This window comes from Mauremys reevesii, linkage group 12 (assembly GCF_016161935.1).
Source record: "Mauremys reevesii isolate NIE-2019 linkage group 12, ASM1616193v1, whole genome shotgun sequence".
NCBI classification, from domain to species: Eukaryota; Metazoa; Chordata; order Testudines; family Geoemydidae; genus Mauremys; species Mauremys reevesii.
In genome coordinates, this window is record NC_052634.1 from 296,604 (window position 1) to 319,206 (window position 22,603).

Genomic DNA, 22,603 nt, shown 5'->3' on the forward strand with positions numbered 1-22,603 from the left:
TTCTGGTTTCAGTGCATTTAAATTTTCATTAGTAACACTGCATGATTAAGGACAAGCCAAGACCCCAGCTCCCCATGTCCCAGTTTACTCCAGCTACAGAAGGGTCCACCCCCTTTGTCCAGTCGAAGACTATTTGGGCAGGAGTCAGGGAAATGCACGGCAATTTCTGTTCGCCAGAGGACTTTAAGGTTAATCTGAGAAGCGATGAAAGCCCCCACCCCTTTCATTCCACTTGCCACTGTATAGGCCATGGCTGCCCCGGGGGCGAGGGGAAGGGGAAAATGGGGCAATTTGCCCCAGTTCCCACAGCCCCCCCCCCACAAAAATATTGTATTCTATAGTATTGCAACTTTTTTTTAATGGAAGGGGCCCCCAAAATTGCTTTGCCCCAGACCCCCCTGAATCCTCTGGGCGGCCCTGGTATAGGCAACCCCGATTTTGTTCTTTGGGGGGCAATTTCACCAAAGCTGGGGGAGGAAGAGAATGGGGTTAACTATTAGCAGCTATTCAAGTGGCATTTCTGTGAGGTGCCCAAACACCCGACCCCCTAATCCAGTTGGAGTTACTGCCCTATGCCCGGCTCCAGCCCAGCACCCACTTACCCCGTGCCTGCAGGCCTGCTCGTTGAGAGCTCGCACCCAAGCTCGCTGCCAGTTCTCCCGGAAGGATCTGAAGGCAAAGAGCGAGGCAAGGAGCCCTCTGGCCCCCGCTACCGCCTCCTCGGGAGCTCCGTCCCGGGCCACCCGCAGCCTCAGTAAGGACTTCCAGATGCCTGCTTCCCTTAGAGCTCCTCCCGCGGACTCCGGCTTTCCCCGGCCGCTCCACACGCCCCGGGAATACTGCAACAGCCAGGCCGAGACGGTGAGCAGGGAGGCGGCGAAGAGGAGCACCAGAGCCGCCCAGCCCAGCTCCAGCTCCATGGTGTTCTCTGCTCAGCAACTCCGGGGAGGCCGGTAAGGGTTTCACGGGGGTCCGGGGGACATGATTGGGGGAGGGGAGCTGCCCAGGGCCTCACCCCGAGCTCCGGCAGTTGTACGGGAGCATCTCAAGGTCCGGGGCCTGCCCAAATCTCAGTCGCTACTCCAGGGATAATCACTGATTTCCCGGGAAAAGGGCGGAAGGACGCTCCCGGTCTCCCTTGTGATACGGGGTGGTCGTGGCTCCCGGTCTCTCCCCAGCTCCTCCGCTCGCTACATTGTATCCGCTCCGCGTTCCACACTGGCCGAGCCGACGTTGCGCGGCTCCATATGCTCCCCGGATCTGCCCTCTCCCCGGGGCTGGTTCTCCTGGGCGGAACCGAGCTTGTGCCGGGGAAAAGCCAACCGGGGCTGCGTGCGCAGAGCTAATCCGGACACGGGATCGGGGGCGCCCCGCCTCCTGCTGGGCTGGCCGCCTCCTCCAGAGGAAATGAGAATTGTCTGCGCTCGCTCAACGACCTCACGGAGAGCACGGATCCCGGCCTCTGCTGCTGCAATACCAGCAGGTGCCTGCCGCCCCCTCAGCAGGGTTTGTTTTTGTTGCTGCGAAACTGCAACCCAGCCACTCATTCACCTGAGGCCAAATGAGAAAGAAGCCTCGTCCCTGACAGGATCTTGCAGTCCCTCCAGCACGGGAGAGGCAGAGAAGGGCGGCTGGGTGTCACTGTCTCAACTGATGTGTTCGAATAATCTGGGGTTGGTACAAGTGGGAGCAGATAGGCAAGTAGACAGTCCCCTCCCTCTGGGAGCTTCGTATATTGGCATCTTGGATTGCTGGTAGTCACAGTTGATTATCCCTGTGTTATACAGGTGGTGAAACTGAAGGGCGGAGATGGGGAACTGCTCAAATTCATACAGGTAGTGGTACTGTGCTAGTGAGAGAAATAAGATTTGATATTTATATAGTGTCTTCTATACAACCGTCCTTTAGAGTGTGATTCTTAAGCCTTGCATTTTGTATAGTCATTTACTGTGGATGTGAAATGCTATTTACTACACAGAACATTTACTACGCTGAATATTGCCTTGCACCTGCTGCAGCAGAGTTCAGTGATTCTGACAATTGCTAGAATCACAAACAAAATCAGGGAATATGGTCACAGTGGTTGTTTTGTTGTTTATCATAGCACCTGGCAGGCCTAGTCATGAACCAGGCCCCACTGTGCTAGGTACTGTACAAATAAAGAAGATGCTATACTTTTTATACACTGTCCTATAATAAGAGAAAAAGGGTCATTCAATGACAAGAATAGTAGGTAAATTTTAAACCAATGAAGGAAATACTTCATCACAAAGCATGTAGTGATCCTGCTCCATTTCCCTGTAATAGGGAGTTTAATAGTACCAAGACAATCCCATGTCCCAGTTGCAGGAATTTCTTGGTCCTGAAGTCATTTCTGGAACTTAATGCATGATGCACTGTCAGGGTATCTTGAAGTTTTAATACAAAGTCATCACACAGTGCTGATGTAATTGTGATGCATCACGGTCTCTTAAGGGAATGGCTTATTGTGATGGAATGAACTCAAAGGTGGCAACTCATAACCAGGAGTTGAAAGAATTAGCAGAGAACTGAAAATAAGTACAATATGCAATATTTTTACTAGGATTTTCAAAGGCGGAAGCTTTAACTCTTAGTATAGTTGAAAATACCATCTTTAGTTGTCAGCATATTTATGGATTTAAAAGCATAGTGTAGTTTATATAAAACACACTCCACTACAGAATAAATTAGAGAGGAAAAAGGAATATACTAATGGGTCTTAAAGATAACACCCCCAAAGTTCCTAATCCTAAATAACTTTATCATCCAACCCTCATTTGACATATTTCCCCTATCAATCACCATCTCTCTTCTCAGGAAAGGACTAAGAAAACAGATGCATCTTGCAGAGAAGCAGGTGTGTCTAGGCAAAGCCCTCCACTTAGGCAGACAATAGGTAATATTGACTGGCAGCATGACAATAATTAAACACAAATACATTGCTGATCTCTTGCAAAAAAAAAGTACCATAATTAAATATTTCTACAGTAGCAATAATAATTATACTAGTTACCCTGCAGCACTACAGGATTACCCTGACTGTTGCAATAAGAGGAAGCGAATCATCATAATGCTACAGTGCGGCAAAGAGTCACTTCGTTGACTCCCACAGAGTGATCATGAAAGTCTCTTAAACACAAACCACTTTGGAGAAAACTAGGGACGGCTCATAAAAATGGGACTGAGGATCAACCCCTGTAATACTGCACTAACGGACCAGAACCCTCCTCTGTAGTTCCTCAGCACGTCACTGACACTTTGAATTTCCATTGGGCTCGGTGCACCTAGACTGGGTCCAATCAAAAGAAGATGACGCGTAGTTAAAAGCAGGAGCATGGCCAACCTGGCACCCTATGAGGCTTCAGATTGCCATCTTTGATGTGGGTAATGGGAGTCCGGGCAGCCATTAGACTGCAATTAATATACATTAACCCCCAAATTTGGCACTTACCTCGTGCAGCTGTTCTCACTGTAAACCTCAACTCAGCTGCCTCTGGAGAGGCACTGATGAACTAATTCCCAGAGCCAAGTGGGGACATTCGTATTTACTCCTTGCACCAGATTGAGCAGATCCAGTCCCAGCCCCTGAACGTCTATGACGGCTGAGACAGTTCGGGCGCAGCTAGTTAGAATCCTAAAGTGGCGTTTAGTCTCCCTTGCCATTATCAAAGATGGCGGCCAGGTACTCGGCCGGCTCTCTGCGAGAGCCCGTAGGGAAAGGGCAGAGGTTGGTGCCATGTTATATAGAGTCCGACTGGAAACATCTTCAGGGAAGTGAAGACCTTGAGAGAAAAAACGCTTCCGGGTTTGTTGTTTTTTTTAAAGCCAACCGGGTAAGGGAAGAAGCTCAGTATTTTGATGTGATTTTATTTTGTGCTTTATTATTTGTATATTTTACCAGAAAGCAAAGAGCTTGGATTAGCCCAACCTGAAGGAGAGGATTCACCCACGCCCTCCTCTGGGAAGCGCCGCACTCCTGAAGCAGGGGAGGCAATTTTACATTTTTGTAAAGCTATGCGGATCAGTAGTCAAATTCAGAATCAGACTTGAATGCAGCTGATCCTGGAGCTGTACACCCACATTCAAACAGTGGAACGTCTATCTAGACACACCTACTGTAACCAGTATATAAACACATGTACACAGAGTGAGTACCTTGACTTTAGCAACTGAGTGACTCTTGTGATCAGTTTTGCTGCTGCTTCCCCCCCCACAAAATCCTCTTGTTCCTCGAGGGTGTCTCGGATATGTGGGGCTTACCTGTGATCCCCTTGCTGATTAATTTTTGTGGTGCTCTCCTGGGGTTCGTGGCTACCCTGATGCTGATCCCAGCCTTCAAGGATCATTTCATTGCTGCCAAGCTCTTCGGGATAGACTTGAACAAAACTTCTAAACAGCCCATGTGAGTAACAGCTACTGATTCGTTAAGTTTTATTGTGTGGTAATAATTATGGTAGTTACAAATTGCTTGACATTTTAAAATGACTACAATAAAGAGAAAGCATAATCTACTGATTAAAGCATGGAAAAGGGAATTGATTTTGATGTATGATCTTACACATATCTCTGCTTCTGTCTCTCTTTTCATTTAATTAGGATGATATTTGGGTTGTTGTGAGACTTAACTAATTCAGTTTTAAACAATTAAGTACCTTGAAATTATTTGCTGGAAGGTGCCAGAGCAATCCAAACTACTGTATGCATATTATTTATTAAGTGGTATTTGGGTCCCTCTGTTTTCTGGTAACAACATTCAGAACTGTCAGAAGTAGGTCCTGCTTTGTAAAGGATACTTCTCAAATCTAGCAACTGTAGCCAGTGTGATTGTCTTATGTTCCTGTCTTGATTAATCACTTCTATCTTCCCTTTAATTGTTCCGTAAACATAAACCAATCCAGGCACCACACTGGGCTTGTATACTCATAAACCACTACAGTGGCACAGCTGCTGCTGCACTGCTGTAGTGCTTCAGTGAAGATGCTACCTATGGATTCTCTTGCTCTGGACCTCTGACTTTCCTCATATTTTGTGAGAGTTAGGATCTGAAATTCTGGTTCAACCCAATCTCTGTTTATAATATTATTTATTTTACAGTCACTGACAAGCTGCTTAGCTAAGCAGCAGCACGGGCACTGGCATTTACAAAGAGAATTTATATTCTAATCAATAGGAAAGATTTAGTAAATGCAGATGTACAGTAAAGGGAAACTGCTAGGTCAGTACCTGAAAGCTGTCTTATTGGGTATGGGCTTATCTTCATTCTGGGCTACAATACAATGAATTTTAAGAGGCTAAAAATTTGTTGTGAGGTTTAATAGCTTTGTTGCTGTTGGATATCAGGAGTATTGGGCTCAAAACATTGCACCATTACAGCTGGATATTCCCTGTATTATGACATTCCAGTGGAGAAGCAGTGAGAATGCAGGACTAGCTGCAAAGTTCTCAATACTTGGGTATAAAGTGATTTTCTTTTTAAACCTCCCCACCCCCCTTTCTGTGTTTCAGTCCTGAATCCCAAGGTGTGATCAGTGGGGCTGTGTTCTTGATCATCCTTTTCTGCTTTATTCCTGTGCCCTTTTTGAGCTGTTTTGTAGAGGAGCAGTGCAAGGCATTTCCACACCATGAGGTAAGTGTCTCCCTCCATGATGCTTTTTAAAGCCTGTATTGCTCTCCACCTTGGGATTAGGACCTGCAAGTCTCAGTGAGGATAGCTTGCATGTAGCTAAGACTTGGAGTGAAATACAGTCATATTTTGTTGGGGGGTCTTCAAATGTATCATATCTCAAAGCCAAATGTGATTTCCTTGGCATGTGAAAAGGAGGACTGGTGGCTATGTATCTAATAACCATGGTCCTGTCATCTCTCTGTCTTGCAGTTTGTGGAGTTCATTGGCTCCCTTCTTGCCATCTGCTGCATGATCTTCCTGGGCTTTGCAGATGATGTTCTGAACCTGCGCTGGCGACACAAGCTGCTACTTCCTACCATGGCCTCCCTTCCTCTGCTTATGGTCTACTTCACTAACTTTGGGAACACAACGATTGTGGTGCCCAAGCCCTTCCGGCTGTTATTGGGGATGCACTTGGACCTGGGTGAGTGATGGAGCACAAGATGATCATCAGCTTAACACAAGTCACAAGGGTAAAAAGGTGACCTAAAGCCACAGTTCCTGAGGATGGCAGGTGGCAATTTGTGCACAGTTGTGTTTCCTCCCAATGCAGATCCATTATTTGGAACATAGATTGTGGTACCAGAGAACTGGGTTGATTGCTGAACTAATAACTTCATAAGGCTATTTATCATTTTCTCAGCTTTGCCCAGAGAAGCACTCAACATTTTTACAGGATGATGCTGTAAGTTCATGAGTGCCAAATGCTGTTGGTGCTTGAATGTGGATGGCAAATTGACCAAAGCGCAGAACTAGGATCTGAAGGCCTCGATTCTGTTCTCAGTGTTGTCACTGACTTGTTTTTGTGACCTTTGCACCATCATCTGTCTTTGCCTCTGTTTCCATATCTCTGTGTGTGTGTATAATACCAACTTCCTGTGAGCAAGAGATGTTTATTATTAGACTATTGTGAAATGTACTGTGATCATTCATTAAGGCAAAGTGGTACATATTACAAAATTGAATCTAGACCCCCTTTAAAACTTGGATGTGAAGGCCCTTCTCTTTGTCTGATCTGCAGGTATCCTGTACTATGTGTACATGGGCATGCTAGCAGTGTTTTGCACCAACGCCATCAACATTCTTGCTGGAATTAATGGGCTTGAGGCAGGACAGTCTCTGGTGATAGCTGCTTCCATCATCACATTCAATGTTGTTGAATTAAATGGTAAGGAAAATGTGTCTTTTTGGGGGCTCTGAATCAGTGCAAAGATCCAAGGGAGCTAGGTGCCTGTACTTGGAAATGTTTGATGTCTAGAAAGATGAGCAGATCTTCTGATGAGGATAATGCTTATGTACCAAGTGGGGCCATGACAACCATTTGTATCTGGTCCAGTGTATTAGTGTAACTCTCTTGAGGACTCTCCGGATACCTTCTTGACGGACACTGTATACAAACCTAAGATGGACAGATCCGCACTCTGACTCCAGAACATACTTCTGGCCCACTGTGGCTGATGTTGAGTTGTCAGTAATTTGTTCTCTCTTTTCTACAGGAGACTATAGAGATGATCACATTTTTTCTCTCTACTTCATGATTCCTTTTTTCTTTACTACTCTGGGGCTGCTTTACCACAACTGGTAAGAGACTGCATGGAATAAACAAGTGTTCATAGTATCATAAGGCTCCCTCCTCCGCCTTATACTTAGAGAGGAGACAAGGAATGAAACATTCACAAGCTCTCAGAAATAGAACAATGGACAGCTGATCAAAGTATTCTATATTCTGGCTGGAGCACATAGATTCTGGTGCATTGATCCATTGGAAGCCTTTGACTGCACCAGAAAACTGCACAATAACAGGGACTTCTGACTCCAGGTTCTGTGGTTTGATCACAAGACAATCTGTCCTCCCATCCCCTATTCTCTCCAACAAATAGCTCAGAAACTAGATTTAAAATCTTGCAGTAAGATTGCGAATGCCATACTTTCCTACACTTGATCTTCAACACTAATACTGTGCCCCATCCCCATTCTTTCTATCTGTGGGTTGCAGGTATCCATCCAGTGTGTTTGTAGGTGACACCTTCTGCTATTTTGCTGGTATGACGTTTGCTGTGGTGGGGATCCTTGGGCACTTCAGCAAGACAATGCTGCTCTTCTTCATCCCACAAGTCCTCAACTTCCTTTACTCTTTGCCTCAGCTCTTCCACATCATTCCTTGTCCTCGTCATCGGCTGCCCAGGTAACAAGTTGTAAGTGACTGTGAGAGGCAATGTATTTGGAACAAGGAGATGCCTTTGAATCTGGCTTTGTTTTGGGTCTGAAATGGGGGTGAGGGTGTCTGCAGATTTCCCTAAAGGATAAAATACATGCCTCATCTGTTGTGGCTGGAGGAGGGAATGAGAAGTGAAATGTAGACCTTAATCATCAGCTAGAGACAAAGACTTTACCAGGACTGTGTGGGGAATTTCACTTGGCAACAACTGCCCTCTTCTTGCCCAAGGGCAGGAGAAAACTGTGGACCTAGAAAGATTGTGGATGCCATGATTTTATGGTTCCCAGTGTTTTCCACAACATTTAAACTTAACAAAAAACTCTAACCTTTCCTGTTGCAAACAGCAGGGTGTAAAGAGAGGAGCTGCTGCCCTGTAAATTCAGCCCAGCAGAAAATTACTATTGCTGTTTGGTGGGAGACAATGTCCTTCCTACTGGTTCCCAGAAGGTAGAAACTGCGGAGTCCTGATGTGGCATTTTATTACTAGCATGACTTAACGCAAACCAAGTTTATGTCCGTGATGTAAAATCAACCATGCTGGAGGATCTAGTTACCATGCACCGGTCCCTAATATGCTTGGGTAATGATTTGTAGTCTGAGTTATAACCATGTTAACAAATGTTATAGCTTTGTAAAGACCAGAGCTGTAACATTGTTCCTAACAACACAGGTGAGATTAAAGTGTTTATACCATCCCTGAGGTGCTGTTATCAGAAAATTTTGACAGTTCTTGCAATATAGGAGAGAGAGAGAGAGAGAGAATGTCTTTTCTACTTTGTCTTTAAATTGCCACAACATTCTGCAACCAACTAATGCCCCCTCTTACCCCCCCCCCCAAATTCTCCTGCCCCTGCCTTATTTGAGTGGCTACACACCTGAGACTCCTAACATTATTGGGCCTATTACGTGCATAGGATTACTCCAGCTGATTCCACCATCCACTTTTTAAACAACCCTGTCTCTTTTATAGAGAGATTAAGCTGCCTCTTTACTGCAATTGGACTAATATTTCAATGTTCTTTTCAGGTTCAATCCTGGTACAGGGAAGCTGGAGATGAGTTATTCTAAATTCAGAACCAAAAGTCTTTCAGCACTGGGAAAGTATATTCTAAAGGTAACCTGAGAAAGACAAGTAAAATTTGCCTTCCAATAGCAACCATACACTCTGGGCACCTGGGGTCAAGTCCAGAGTAAAAGGAAACAAGTTCTGTATAGTCTCATCCCAATCTTTAGTGGACATTTGTCCACATTACTAAAACCTTGCAAAATGAAGCATGACTAGCAGTGACTGCCAGGGGCCTGATCTGTCTTTCCATTGATTTCACTGAGTTTTGGATCAGAACATAGAAGTGAACAACAGAAGGCATTGTTGGCAGGGTTTTGTGGAAGAAGCTTTCAGTACATCTGCCTGCACCATACTAGGCTCTAAGTAGTAAACAACTAATGCATCTAATTAAATGGTGCTTAACACACTTCTCTTCCCCAGGTATCAGAGACCTTACATATAGTGGATGTGAGACAGGAATTGGATGAAGATGAAGAATACACAGAGTGCAATAACATGACACTCATTAACTTTGTTATAAAGCTTATTGGACCAGCTCCAGAGCAAACCCTCACTGTCCTGCTGCTGCTCATCCAGGTCAGGCAAATGCTCCCTCAGGGAGGAGGACCTACTCCGCAGTGGACGTGGATCCACACTAAACTTCTCAGGCATTGGGAACATTTGATTCTACCCCTGTATTCCTTCCCTTCTATCACACCAACTAGCTTGCTATTGCCTGGGTTGATTCTCACCTCCCCAGGGTAGCTCTGCTCTGCTCTAAAGAACCATACTGCAAGGGAGGTGGTGGAATCTCCCTCCTTAGAGGTTTTTAAGGCCTGGCTTGACAAAGCCCTGGCTGGGATGATTTAGTTGGGGTTGGTCCTGCTTTGAGCAGGGGGTTGGACTAGATGACCTCCTGAGGTCTCTTCCAACCCTAATCTTCTATGATTCTATGCTCCTCAGAGAGAATAATCTTGCCCAGTCTTCTCATTTCCACCCCACCTCCCATGTAAGTAAAGATGTGGAAATATTTTAAATTAACTCATGTTACTTACAGAGGTTGGTCATATGCAGAAGTACCAATAAGCTGTTTGATACAGGGACTTTGTCTTCATACCTCTGTGAAGCATTTAGCACAGCTGGATTCCAATTCTCTTCTTTGTTTTTCCCTCTGTAGGTAGTGGGCAGCACCACTGCATTTTTGATCCGGTACCAGCTAGTACGCTTGTTCTATGATGTTTGACTGAGCTGCCAGGGGTGAGGGAAATGCCAGCACCTCTTGATCCACCTTTTACTTTCTTTGGTTCCCCTCCAAATGGCTGCAGTGATCCTGCTTTGTCTCTGTGAATCACAAGACCCCTTTTCAGATGTGAGTAAAGACTCTTACAGTGGCCTCTCTCTGCTGAATTTTTTTTCCTATGCTTTGGTTGGGAACAGAGGTAATTTGTCCGATACTGGTGTTAATGTTCCATGAGCATCACGGACCAGTAGACATTAGCACTACTTCGAATAATCTGCACAAGGAAAATACACAAATGACTTGAATCTCTTGTCCACGGGGCTGGGAAAGAGGCCAGGGGAGGAAGAGGACCCAGGCCCCCCTGCCATCCCTTGCCCCTAATATATTTTTGTTTTCTCATTCAAATGATTATTACTGGGATATGGCACGTTCCCCCAGCATGCTGATTTACATAATTATTGGCTGTCCCTTGCCATCACTTTGCTCACGGGGCAGGTGCACCCCCAGCTCCAGGCAATGCCCCGGGGCTATGGATTTACCAGCGGGTGTTTGAGCCTCTCGGTCCCTGCTGGCTCTGGTGCCCAAGCCCTGACTTTAGCGAGAAGCAGTGGCCACAGCCAGGGGTGTCCGCCCTGAGGAAGGCGGGGCTCCGAACCGGCCCCTTCAGCAGCGAAGGCCTAAGGCCGCTGCCACCCAGCCTAGAGACAGGGAGCTGGGAAAGCAGCGAGAACGAGGCTCCTCCGTTCCGTTAGTGGCGCCTTGGCCTCTGCGCCTCTTTGAATTTGGCGCCCTGCCTTCCGATTGGCTTATTTTAGCAGCCAATACTGCATTAAACTTTGCCAGACCGTGAGGCTAACCAATCCCGGAGAGACAATCGTCTGGCGGCCAACCAATGGCAGAGCGCAGCGTCACCGTCCAGGGGCGGGGTCGAGGTTTCCGCCGGGGACTATATAAATGAATAGTGGCCGGTTCGCGCTCAGACAGCGGTGTTCGCTCGGCGGCTAGAGCCCCAGTTTCGGGCTCTCGGAGCGGGTGGCCGAGCCGCGTGTGTCGCTCCCGCTTCCCGGCACCATGTCCGGCCGCGGTAAGGGCGGCGGCAAGGCCCGCGCTAAGGCTAAGTCTCGCTCGTCCCGCGCCGGGCTGCAGTTCCCGGTGGGGCGCGTGCACCGGCTGCTGCGGCGCGGCCACTACGCGGAGCGCGTTGGCGCGGGCGCGCCCGTGTACCTGGCCGCCGTGCTCGAGTACCTGACGGCGGAGATCCTGGAGCTGGCGGGGAACGCGGCGCGGGACAACAAGAAGACGCGCATTATCCCGCGGCACCTGCAGCTCGCGGTGCGCAACGACGAAGAGCTCAACAAGCTGCTGGGCGGCGTCACCATCGCGCAGGGCGGGGTCCTGCCCAACATCCAGGCCGTGCTGCTGCCCAAGAAGGCGGGCGCCGGCGGAGCCGGGCCGGCCAAGAGCGGCAAGAAGGGCAGCAGCCAGCAATCGCAGGAGTACTAGGGCCGGCCACGCGCCGCCGGCGGAGACCCCCCTCCCCCGCCCAGGAGCTGCGGATCCGTAGCGGGCTCGTGGGCGGGGAGAGCGCGAGGCCCCCGGCGCCTTAAGCTGGGTTGAGGGAGTCGAGCTTTCCGCAAAGGGGGGGGGGGAATAGAGGTGCAGCCGCTGCCCGGTGGGGAAGCTGCCGGGGGGCCTCCCGCCCGCCCGTCCGTTGTACGAAGCGAGGGGAGCCGAGCCCCACGCTGCGCACGTGCCTTGATAATGAACTCAGCTGCTCCCGAGCCCTATTGTTCCCTGCGCGTGAAGCTGCTGTTTGCAAAGTCCTAGTGGCAGAGGAAGCTGCTGCGCGGTCTCTTTTGCTCTGCAATCTCCTGGTCCTCCGCTGACACCCACTTGACTCTTGCCTATCTGAGATGCTTCAACATTAGCAATGCAAACTGACCCGTAACAGACTCGTACGGGGGACAAGTGGCTTCAAGAGTCGCCCCCTGAGGTTTGCTGGGGAAGCTTTAAAAAACTGCTCCTGGATCTTATGGTAACTGTTCAAATGGTACCGACAGAGGACTGAACAGAGACATATCAGAATGCAGCTATAGAGCTGCCTCACTATACTTTTCCAGAAATTTTGTTTGTTTTAAAGGAGCCCATGCTTGCTGTTTAATTACCTGTTTCAAAATGGCACTGCTGTGAAAGATGTATATTTACATATCTTGTTTTTCTTTTAACTTTAAGGCTGAGGGCATCTCTTGCATCAGATTAAGCACAACAATCCAAAACATGGTAAACTAACAAGCCCTCACCCTCTTGAGTAGAAGGCAGCTTTCACTTATCTCAGCAGTAGTGACTCTATAAAGTGCTGTAAATTTTTGTCTAAAATGTTACAAGTATTTGCTAGTTTGATTCTGCAGTGAAGCCATACTTTGTTTGACCTGTTTCAACAGACAGTATCTGCAGCTAGAAGCTCAGTAGAACCACTACAGGATCAAACCAGAGAAAATTCTAGGGTTAGAGTAAACTTTTAGTTAACAAAACAGCAACCATTTTTCTTTCAGCTGTGTCCTTTCTCTTGGACACTGCTAAATCTGCTGTGGTAGCCTTTGTAACTTCCTGTACATCCCAGAAAGAGTTTTGGGTAATAAAATATGTGGTGACCTGCTATTTCTGTAGCATTATATTCCTTGCACTGTTAGTTCAAGGGCCAGAAATAGTTTATGTATATGCCTAAAGAAGAACAAGGATTTAAATGGGCATGGAGACAATTCCCTTCCTAAGTAAAGTATTGTCAATGGGTGTCATATAGACATTGAAACAACCCATTGTTTCCTTTACAAAACACCATCTTTGCATTTTATGCTTTAAAGAGACACGAGTATTGGCCTGAAAGACGAAGGGGATGAATCACTAATTCAAATGCATATTCTCCTAATGTAAAATGAATGGGCTATGGAGCTTGGAAGGATTAGCTTGTAAGGAGTGGGCAAACTTTTTGGCCCAAGGGCCATATCTGAGTATGGAAACTCTAGGGCTGGCCATGAATGCTCATGAAATTGGGGTATGAGGGGGTGGGTGAGACCAGAAATAAGGGGTATGGGGACAGCTCCAGATGCAGGCTCTGGATGAGGGGTTAGGGGTGCAGGAAAGTGCTCTGGGTTAGGACTGAATGGGTTGGGGTACAGGAGGTGGTTCCTGGGCAATGGGAGCTGCAAGGGTGGCACTTAAGGTGGGGGCAGCATGCAGAGCCCCCTGGCTGCCCCTATGCATAGGAGCCAGAGTGGGGACATGCCACTGCTTCTGGGAGCCATGGCGCGCACAGAGCAGGGCACACCCTCAATCCTGCTCCCTTGCAGGAGCTTGAGGGCCAGGTTAAAATGACTGGAGGGCTGTATGTGGCCCCTGGGATGCAGTTTGCCTACCCCTGGTGTAAGGCAAGGGTAGGTAAACTACAGGCTGCATCTGGCCTGCCAGCTATTTTAATTCAGGCCTCCAGCTCCTGCTAGGGAGCAGAGGCTGGGGTTTGCCCTGCTCTGGTGCTCCAACTGGCAAGCAGGGTCAGGAGCAAAGGGGGCTCTGCCCTACCCCTGCAGCTCCCATTGGCTGGGAACCATGGCCAAGGGGTGGTGCCTGTGGAGCCCCCAGACTGCACCTCTATATTGGAGCTGGAGTGGGGACATGCCACTTCTTCAGGGAGCTGCTTGACATAAGTGCTGCCTGAAGCCTGCACTTCTGAGCCAACCTCCTGCCCCAATCTGATCCCCCTCCCACCCTGCAACCCCCAGTCCCAGCCCAGAGCACCTTCCACCCCAACCCCTCCCTCCACCCTTAACTCATTTCTGTCTGCACCCCCAACCAGAGCCCTTACACCCCCACCCATACAATTTTCATACTCGTATGTGGCCCTCAAGCTAAAAAGTTTGCCCATGCTGGTGTAAGGGAACATATCTTATTTCAAACCTAGTTTCAAAAGTCATAGATATTTATAAGAAAAGTTCATGCTATGTTGCACTTAGATATCTGTGCTCGGTTATGGTTAATTCAGTCTGGCAATGAATACACTAATGGTTTTTTTAAATAAGTACAATTAGTATTGATTTATATGGCAGTGAATAAACATTTGTCCTTGCATCCTCCATAAGATTCCTTGCCTGCAGAAATGTTGGTTCTTCTGTTTAAATATAAACACAACATAGGTCACTAAGGCCCTTATTTGGCACATATTAATCAACTGCCAGTTATTGAAGGGCTCAGAATTAAGCCCAAAGGAGGTATGTGTAGGCTAGACTTAATTCAGGCCTTGTCTACACTATGGAGGGAGATCGATCTAAGTTACACAACTTCAGCTACATAAACAACAGCAGATGTTAACATGCTTAGATCTACTTACCGGGGAGGTCCATACTATGCTATGTCTCCTGTCCAATCCCTTTGTGTTTCTCCATCAGGTGGAGTACAGGAATTGAGCAATATGCAGTCGATTTAGTGGGTCTTAACTAGACCCACTAAATTGACCACCAATGCATCAATTACCACATGTTGATCCTTGGTAAGCGTAGACAAGCCAAAAAGGGCACCTTTATATCCCTTACCATTTTAGCATTATTTCTTGTATGGAGTTATTCTTGTTACTGTATTCAAAAGAGCTTGCTTATAGTTTTGGGGTAAACAAGTTGCTGAAACAAACCACCCAAAAAGATAGCTCAGAGGAGAAACTGCAAATAGGATTGTATCCTCTGAATAAGCATAACTACTCAAATTACAGAGTTTAATATTTTAAGTTTTGTTTTTAGATCCACAAGGAAAATGGGATGTGAGTGTAAAGTAAGAGACTCCACCTAAGGGAGAATAACATTGCAGCAGCAAAGTCCATGTTTTTTTTCTGTCAAACTTCTGACCATGCAGGAATCATGCCAACTGCAAGAGCTGCTGGTGGGTGGGAATGAGGAGTCTATCTGGCATCATTGAGCTGCCTTGCAACATTGAGGATACGCTTAGCACCCTTGCTCAGCAGTAAGCTGGCTAGTTCAACACCCAGGTTCTCTGCGGCCTCCTGAGCATGACGAGGAATTTTCTTGGCTGTGATGCCAACATACTGTGTATCATCATTGGGTCCCTCTTCATTCTAAAAATAAAAAAAGATACTGAATGTAAAACAGCAGGGAAACCTGGGGGTTAAACAGTAGGATGCCATATACATTTTTATAAGGGTTATCAGAGAATATTGTAAAGATAACTAAAGATGTTAAGGACCGGACTGAAAGAAAAAAGGTAAAAAGGTCTGGTTTTGTTTCTTTCATTTGACTTTAAGTTTGAAGGTTAAAACCAACTGAAATTAAGAGGCATGTATCTATTTACCTGCTGTGGGTAGTTAACACCAGTCTGCATAGTGTCCTTCAGGGTATCTGATCCATCCAAGCTGTAGACAGCTCCTGTCAAATACAACTGGGCAAAACACAATAAAGGTATGTGGCATCAATGATGACCAACCCAAGCATCCCCTTTTTCTGGTCTGAGGAGGAAACTAGTAAGATTTGGGGAAACCATTCTGCCATTGACTCCCATGTGCTGTTGGAAAAACTGCTTCCTTTCTGGCTCAGTCTAGGCCTACAGGTGTATTTTGAAGCTTACCAAGATCCTATGATTAAAGGGGCTAGTCATGTCACATTATTGATCATCATGGGAGAGCAATCCATGTGTGTTAGGAAAGGTACAAGGCACAAGCATGGATGTAACCTATTTGTTACCATTCCTTAATGGACTGAAAAGGGTTGCTGTTCTGTCATGGGAAGCTTGCAAGCATGTTGCCTCCACAACCCTCCTTGCACAAGAGGTAGGAGACAAGTGCCATTTGTTTGAAACCATGGTTTCTTCTTCAAGAGCTTGTTCATACTAATTCCAATCAGGTGTGTGCACGCGTACGTGCACAGTATCCAGAAGATTTTTCCCTACCAGCAACCGTAGGGTTGGCCTGGGAGCCCCTTGGAGTTGCACCCTCCTGGTGCCCAATATAGAGCCCTGCCGATCCGCCACCGCCTCAGTTCCTCCTTACCTCCAGTGACGATAGCTGTAACTTCCCTTACTCTTGCTCCGGCAAGTGACCTAGCAGTTCGATTCCTGTTGTACTCACCTTGTTTATTCAGATAGCGTAGTGTAGTTTAGTAGAGTTAGTTGTAAGTTTAATTTATGGGGGTTGCCTCTGGGGTATGCTGTGATCCCCAGGCTTCAAGATCTGCAAAGACTGCGCAAAGCACATGCCAAAAAGTGACTCCCACGCCTCCTGTTTACAGTGTCTGGGTGAGGGTCACCAAAAAGACCACTGTAAAATCTGTCGGGAATTCCAACCAAGAACCCTGAAAGAGTGCAGTGGCTTAAAATCCTCCTGATGGAGGCAGCTCTTCAACCACAGTTGGACCCCCAGTGCCGAGGATCCCACTACCAGCACGTCATCTTTGGCGTGGAGCGCGCCCTCAAGAGACCAGGCGCCAAAGACAGACACAGCCAAGGACTCTAGGTACCACCATGGAGTGTCTCGGGGACACTCCTGCCTTCGGCACCAGTCCCAATCGCCAGTGCAGAACAAGAGGAGGATTGCCTAGCTCCAGAGACAGCCATCAGTGGCACCAAGTGCAATGAACAGTGGTACTTCGTGCCCTCCAAGGGCTACGAACATCTATACACTCACCCACAACCTGATTCTCTGGTGGTGGATGCTACTAACCAGCGAGAGAGGCGGGGTTTCCAGGCCTTTCCCCCCCCAAGAATGGGGATGAAAAAAAACGACCTATTCGGCTAGAAGGTTTACGCCACAGAGGTCTGCAACTCTGGATTTGCAACCAACAGGCCATCGTCAGCAGGTATGCCTACAATACTTGCTCGGTGAGAGCTAAATTTAGAGTTACTTCCCTCGGGCTCCCGAGCTGAATTCTCAGCTTTGGTCAAGGAGGGGAGATTGATCTCCAGGGCATCCCTGCAAGCAGCATATGATGGGGCAGATGCTGCCACTAGAGTCATGGCCATGAGTGTAGCCATGAGAAGGGGCTCATGGCTCCAGGTCTCCCCTTTGAGGTCCAACAGACCATACAGGACCTGCCTTTTGAGGGTGAGAGTCTGTCTTAAAGAAAAGACAGACAAAAGGCTGAACAGCCTGAAGGACTCCAGACCCACCTTCAGGTACCTGGGCCTCTACACGCCTTTCACTCAGTGGAGACACTTCTGGCTGCAGCCCACTCAGAGGTTTAGTCAGGAGAACCACCATGTTGGCTCCAGAAGGCAGAACAGAAGCAGCAGCAGAAGGTCGCATCAACCTTCTGGCCAGAGCTCGGGACACCTGAAGCCTGCTTTTTGTAGGCACAGTCAAGGAGAGGTGTACAACACCTTACCTTCTCGTCTCGTCTATCCCCTTTCTACGGTGCATGGCCCCTTATTACCTTGGACTGATGGGTGCTCTGTACAGTAGAGAGGGGCTACTCCATCCAATTCTGTGCCCTCCTGCCCTTCCACCCCCCCCGCTCCCTTCCCTGTCCCTCTTCAGGGACCCTTCTCACGAGCAACTCCTTATCCAGGAGGTGAAGTTGCTCCTATCTTTAGGGGCAGTGGAGGAGGTTCCTTAGGAGCACAGGGATGAGGGCATTTAATCCTGATATTTCCTAATACCGAAAGTCAAAGGCTGCCGCCTCAGGCCCATCCTGGACCTGTGGGAACTCCACAAGTTTACAAAGAAAATCAAGTTCCGTATGGTGTCTCTGGCTTCCAGCATTCCCTCACAATCACTCAGCCCCATAGGAAGTACCTCAGGTTCATGGTGACCACCACCCACTACCAATTTACAGTCCTCCCGTTCTGCCTGGCAGCAGCACCTTGGGTTTTCACCAAGTGCATGGTAGTCATTGCTGCGTTTATACTTAGGCATCAGTTTCAGCTGTTTCTTTACCTTGACTACTGGCTGATGAAGGGCTGCTCTAAGACCCAAATGGAGGTTCAGGTCAAGTTTATCAGAGTCACCTTCGTCAATCTGGGTCTCCTTTTAAACAAAGCAAAGTTTACTCTGTCCCCCATCCAGAGGACAGAGTTTATAGGTGCTGTATTGGACTCGAGCCAGGGCAGGGCATACCTGCCGCAAGCGAGGTTTTAGGCCCTGACCAATACCATTTGAGGGCTCAGAAAGGTTTCAACAACCACAGCAAGAAACTGCCTGAAGCTTCTGGGTCACATACCAACTTGTACCTCTGTGGTGCAGCACGCCAGACTCAGGCTTTGACTCTTCAGACGTGGCTGGCGTCAGTGTATCGCCCAGCCCGGGACAGCTTGGACAGGATCGTGATCCTGCCTCGCCCGGTTCTCCACTCTCTCCTGTGGTGGCTCGACCCTCAGGAGATATGCTCAGGGGTCCCCTTTGTCACTCCACAGCCGTCTCTGTCACTAGTGACGGATGCATCAGACATGGGCTGGGGAGCACATCTAGGAAACCGCAGGACTCAAGGTCTTTAGTCTCAGACGGATCTGGCATGCTACATCAATGTCAGAGCTGAGAGTGGGGCGCCTGGCATGGCAGGCCTCCCAGGCATACTTATAGGGACAACGTGTATCAATCATGACGGACAACACCACCGCAATGTTCTATATCAACACATGGGGAGGGTGCATGCTCTTCTCCCCTGTGCCAGGAAGCCCTCATGCTGTGGGACTTGTGTAGAACACTCAATACACCTGCAAGCACTGTATCTCCCCAGGGTACAGAACGAGCTGGCGGACCACCTCAGCAGGTCCTTTCATGGCCACGAGTGGTCCTTTCACCCAGACATCGCGATTTCAATCTTCCAGAGGTGGGGCTTTCCCCAGATAGACCTATTTGCCACATGACAACAGGAAGTGCCAGCAGTTCTGCTCCTTCCAGAACCACAGCCCGGGCTCCAGAGCGGACACGCTCCTCCTCCACTGGGGAGGTTGTCTCCTATACGCCTTTCCACCCATACCGCCCGTTCACAAGGTGCTCCTCAAGATCTGGAGGGAACGAGCTCAGGTTATATTGATAGCACCAGCCTGGCCCCGTCAGCGCTGGTACACATCTCCCCTAGCCATGTCCGTGGAAGCCCCAATCACCCTGCCGCTCTTCGCGGACCTTCTGACGAAAGATCATGGCCAACTTCAACATCCCAGCCTCAACTTGCTTCACCTCATGGTGTGGAAGCTCTGCGGTTGAACCCAATGGAGCTTTCCTGTTCAGACCAGGTTAGACAAGTCCTCCTTGGCAATAGAAAACCCTCTGAGCCACATACCTTGCCAAGTGGAAGAGATTTTCAGGATGGTCGGCACAACGCCATTTGTCCCCAATGCTGGCCCCCGTGCCATTTATTCTGGACTACCTCCTCCATCTGAAGCAGCAAGCGCTTTTGTTGTCGTCAATTAAGGGTACATCTCAGCCTTTCACCCAGGCGAGGACCACCGCTCTCTGTTTGCTAACCCTACGGTCAGCCGGTTTTTAAAAAGGCTTGACAGGCTATATCCTCACATCTGACAGCCTGACCCTGCCTGGGACCTCAACCTGGTCCTTTCTAGGCTAATGGGACCACCCTTTGAACCCTTGGCAACGTGCTCCCTTCTCTCGCTCTTACAAGGTGGCGTTCCTGGTGGCGTTAACCTCAGCCAAGAAGGTGTCTGAACTCAGGACCCTAACCTCAGCGCCCCCTTATACAGTGTTCTATAAGGACAAGGTGCAGCTCAGACCTCATCCTGCTTTCCTCCCGAAGACTGTGTCACAGTTTCACATCAACCAGGACATCTGTCTCCCTTTATTCTACCGTAAGCCGCATTTCAGCGGCAGGGACCAGAGACTCCACTCTCTGGATGCCTGCAAGGCACTAGCCTTTTACATCGAGAGAACAAAGCCGTCCAGAAAATCAGTTCAGTTATTTGTGGCTCTAGCGGATAGAATGAAAGGGTTGCCTGTGTCGTCACAACACATTTAGTCATGGATAGCATCCTGTATTCGTGAGTGCTACAACCTGACGGGTTCCCTCACCCCCAATCACTGCACATTCCACCAGGGCACAGGCTTAGTCAATAGTGTTCCTGGTGCAGGTCTCCACTCAGGAAATCTGCAGAGCAGCGACGTGGTCCTCTATCCACACTTTCCCCACGAACTATGCGATTACTCAGCAGGCCAGAGACGACGCAGCCTTCGGATGAATAGTGCTCCAATCAATTGACGACTTTGACCCTGCCTCCTGAGCTTGAGAGTCACCTGACTGGAATCGACATGAACAAGCACTCGAAGAAAAAATAGTTACTCACCTTCTCGTAACTGTTGTTCTTCATGTCCGTTCCAATACCCACACTACTCCTCCTCCTCTGTCGGAGTAGCCGGCAAGAAGGAACTGAGGGGGTGGCGATTCAGTAGGGCTCCATATTGGGCGCCATGAAAGCGTGACTCCAAGGGGTGCCCAGGCTGACCCTACGGTTGCTGCTAGGGGAAAATCTTCCAGCTACCATGCCCGTGTGCATGCACACACCTGATTGGAATGGACATGAACAACACATCTCGAAGAACAACAGTTATGAGAAGGTGAGTAACTTTTTTCCTGCATGACAGCGCCCTCTATTTAAGTCAGGCTTCCTTTCTGTAGGATAGTGTTTATATTTAATCTTGGGGAAGTTTTATCTATTATTTATCAAACGAATAGGCTTTCTAGCCCCAGAAAAAGACTTACCTACAAAAGGGATGAGAATCACCAGTCATAATTATTGAGAGGATAAATTTGAAGATTGCTAAGCCTTGTCCACAAAGTTCCATCATCTATTCCCTGACAGGGATTTTTTTTCTTCCTTAGCTGTTTTATTGCTACCCTTGTGTTGGCCTTGGTTCTTTGACCCTGCCCTACACAATGTTGTTCTGGTGGATTCAGCATGGAGATAGCAAGGCTATCCTCAGCTGCCAACTATGCTTGCTGGAACTATTTTCAGGTGGCAGGGGAAAAGTGCATGTTGGAAAAATGCTCAGTGATGAAGCCAAATAAAATACATTTAAAGTTCTGCTCACCTGAGAGTCTTTCAGCATGGTACTGACTGCTACAGGAACGCTACATCCACCCTCCTGAAACAAAAAGCACAGCAAACAGGTAAAAGTTGATGTCAAGGTTCCTATGTGATCCACCACGTCAGGACCCTTTGAAAAGCCTGTAGAACACAGAGTCAGCCATGTACAGAAGAATCTCTGTACACACAATCAGTTAACAGACACTTGAATGTAGTCTGTATTTAGCAGTTGCGGTAACGAAATCTAGCAGGTTTCTGATACCATGGTGTTTATCAATACTATGTAAGCATTTACTACTTCACCCAGGAAGGAAGTGGACAGAAAAGTGATGGTACCCCAAACCTACCAAGTGTCTCATAAAGGCTCTCTCAGCAATGCAGCATAGCACCGTTTCCCCATCATGCAAGGCAGATACCATATCCAGTATCTCTTCATCTCTAGCTCGGACCTCTACTGCTAAAGCACCCTGAAGGAAGAGAGAAAAACTGTCCTCAGTCTTCATGCATCTCTAGTCTGCAGTCTTAGTCCCAAACCACTAAACCTGCATGGCTTAGAGGCATTCCAATGTAGTGCTCTACCCGCTACACACACGCAAATCCCACTGCTATAACACACAGTGACAAGATGAAAGCAGAAAGAAAAAGTTTCACATTACTAAACAAGTGAGCTGCAGGATCACAGCTTCAGACTGATTCTCATCAGCTTGTTCTATATAGATGCTGACTCCTACTTTCATTAGCATGCTCTTGAAAGGCCAGGTCTCAGGAGTAGAATGATCACTTGTAACAGTGATGACATGCTAGCCTTTAATTAACAACTGCAGTACACTTCCCAAATGCAGCATGCCTACTGAACAGCAGCCAGAAAAGGTGCAGAGTTGAAAAAAACAGTTGAAATGTTAGGTTGTAACATAGCAACTGGCTACTCAGCTGGCTTTTCGTAGCATACCTGCCCAACAGCATAAAGGCAATCTTCAGGGTTTAGGATCTAGAGAAAAAGCAAAGATTAGTTAACATGTTGCAGTGCTAAATCCAAGATTATGTAAAAAAAAAAATTTAAAATGCTCCAAAGAGCAGCAATTCATGATGAGACTGAAATTATTTCCATAAAGGAAGTGCAGTACAATGGTTATAGCAAGAAACTGGGAGGTAACAATTCCTGGGTTCTATTCCCAACTCTGGGGATGGTCATGCCCCAGCTGTGCACCTCAATTTTCCCATCCATAAAATGGGTATAATGGTACTTATTTCATTGGAGATTGTAATGTTTTATCAAAATTATCAGATGTTTCTAAAGTGCCTGTTCGTGAAGGATTTGGGCACTATAAAGGGCTCTGAAGTTTTCAGATGAACAAACATTATTGACACATGGAAAGAGTTGTACTGAAT

The 22,603-nt window shown here is 47.8% G+C and overlaps 4 protein-coding genes across 16 annotated transcripts in view; 2 read left to right on the forward strand and 2 right to left on the reverse strand.

Annotated features, from left to right (window-relative positions):
• Positions 1-10,140, reverse strand: part of C2CD2L (C2CD2 like) — a 43,572-nt gene extending 33,432 nt beyond the window's left edge. For 6 of the 9 annotated variants that reach the window (XM_039496507.1, XM_039496509.1, XM_039496506.1 and 3 more), the window contains exons 1-2: positions 10,005-10,129; positions 603-1,849 (exon numbers count right to left, since the gene is read on the reverse strand). In XM_039496507.1, coding sequence (XP_039352441.1) covers positions 603-920 — 318 coding nt within the window. In that variant the 5' untranslated portion in view covers positions 921-1,849; positions 10,005-10,129. Of the gene's footprint in view, positions 1-602; positions 1,850-3,472; positions 3,650-10,004 lie in introns of those variants that run through there. The other 3 variants (XM_039496515.1, XM_039496513.1, XM_039496514.1) reach the window with 3 other exon arrangements.
• Positions 3,808-10,340, forward strand: DPAGT1 (dolichyl-phosphate N-acetylglucosaminephosphotransferase 1). 2 transcript variants are annotated; one of them, XM_039496524.1, is made up of 10 exons: positions 3,808-3,826; positions 3,923-4,423; positions 5,527-5,647; positions 5,897-6,110; positions 6,708-6,854; positions 7,183-7,267; positions 7,683-7,871; positions 8,931-9,018; positions 9,391-9,546; positions 10,127-10,340. In XM_039496524.1, the coding sequence occupies exons 2-10, from the start codon at positions 4,269-4,271 to the stop codon at positions 10,190-10,192; spliced, it is 1,221 nt and encodes a 406-aa protein (XP_039352458.1). In that variant the 5' UTR covers positions 3,808-3,826; positions 3,923-4,268; the 3' UTR covers positions 10,193-10,340. The 2 variants fall into 2 exon arrangements, with proteins under 2 accessions (XP_039352458.1, XP_039352457.1); XM_039496523.1 differs by lacking the exon at positions 3,808-3,826 and having other exon boundaries at positions 3,833-4,423.
• A 760-nt stretch (positions 10,341-11,100) lies between these two features.
• Positions 11,101-13,091, forward strand: LOC120375699 (histone H2AX). Its single transcript, XM_039496530.1, has one exon. It carries the CDS (start codon positions 11,261-11,263, stop codon positions 11,690-11,692), a length of 432 nt encoding a protein of 143 aa, XP_039352464.1. The 5' UTR covers positions 11,101-11,260; the 3' UTR covers positions 11,693-13,091.
• A 1,843-nt stretch (positions 13,092-14,934) lies between these two features.
• The window catches only part of HMBS (hydroxymethylbilane synthase), a 30,951-nt gene continuing 23,282 nt past the window's right edge, over positions 14,935-22,603 (reverse strand). For all 4 annotated transcript variants that reach the window (XM_039496503.1, XM_039496502.1, XM_039496504.1 and 1 more), the window contains 5 exons: positions 22,164-22,202; positions 21,562-21,681; positions 21,219-21,272; positions 15,539-15,625; positions 14,935-15,305 (listed from right to left, as the gene is read on the reverse strand). In XM_039496503.1, the coding sequence (XP_039352437.1) occupies positions 15,132-15,305; positions 15,539-15,625; positions 21,219-21,272; positions 21,562-21,681; positions 22,164-22,202 (474 nt within the window). In that variant the 3' untranslated portion in view covers positions 14,935-15,131. The remainder of the gene's footprint in view (positions 15,306-15,538; positions 15,626-21,218; positions 21,273-21,561; positions 21,682-22,163; positions 22,203-22,603) is intronic.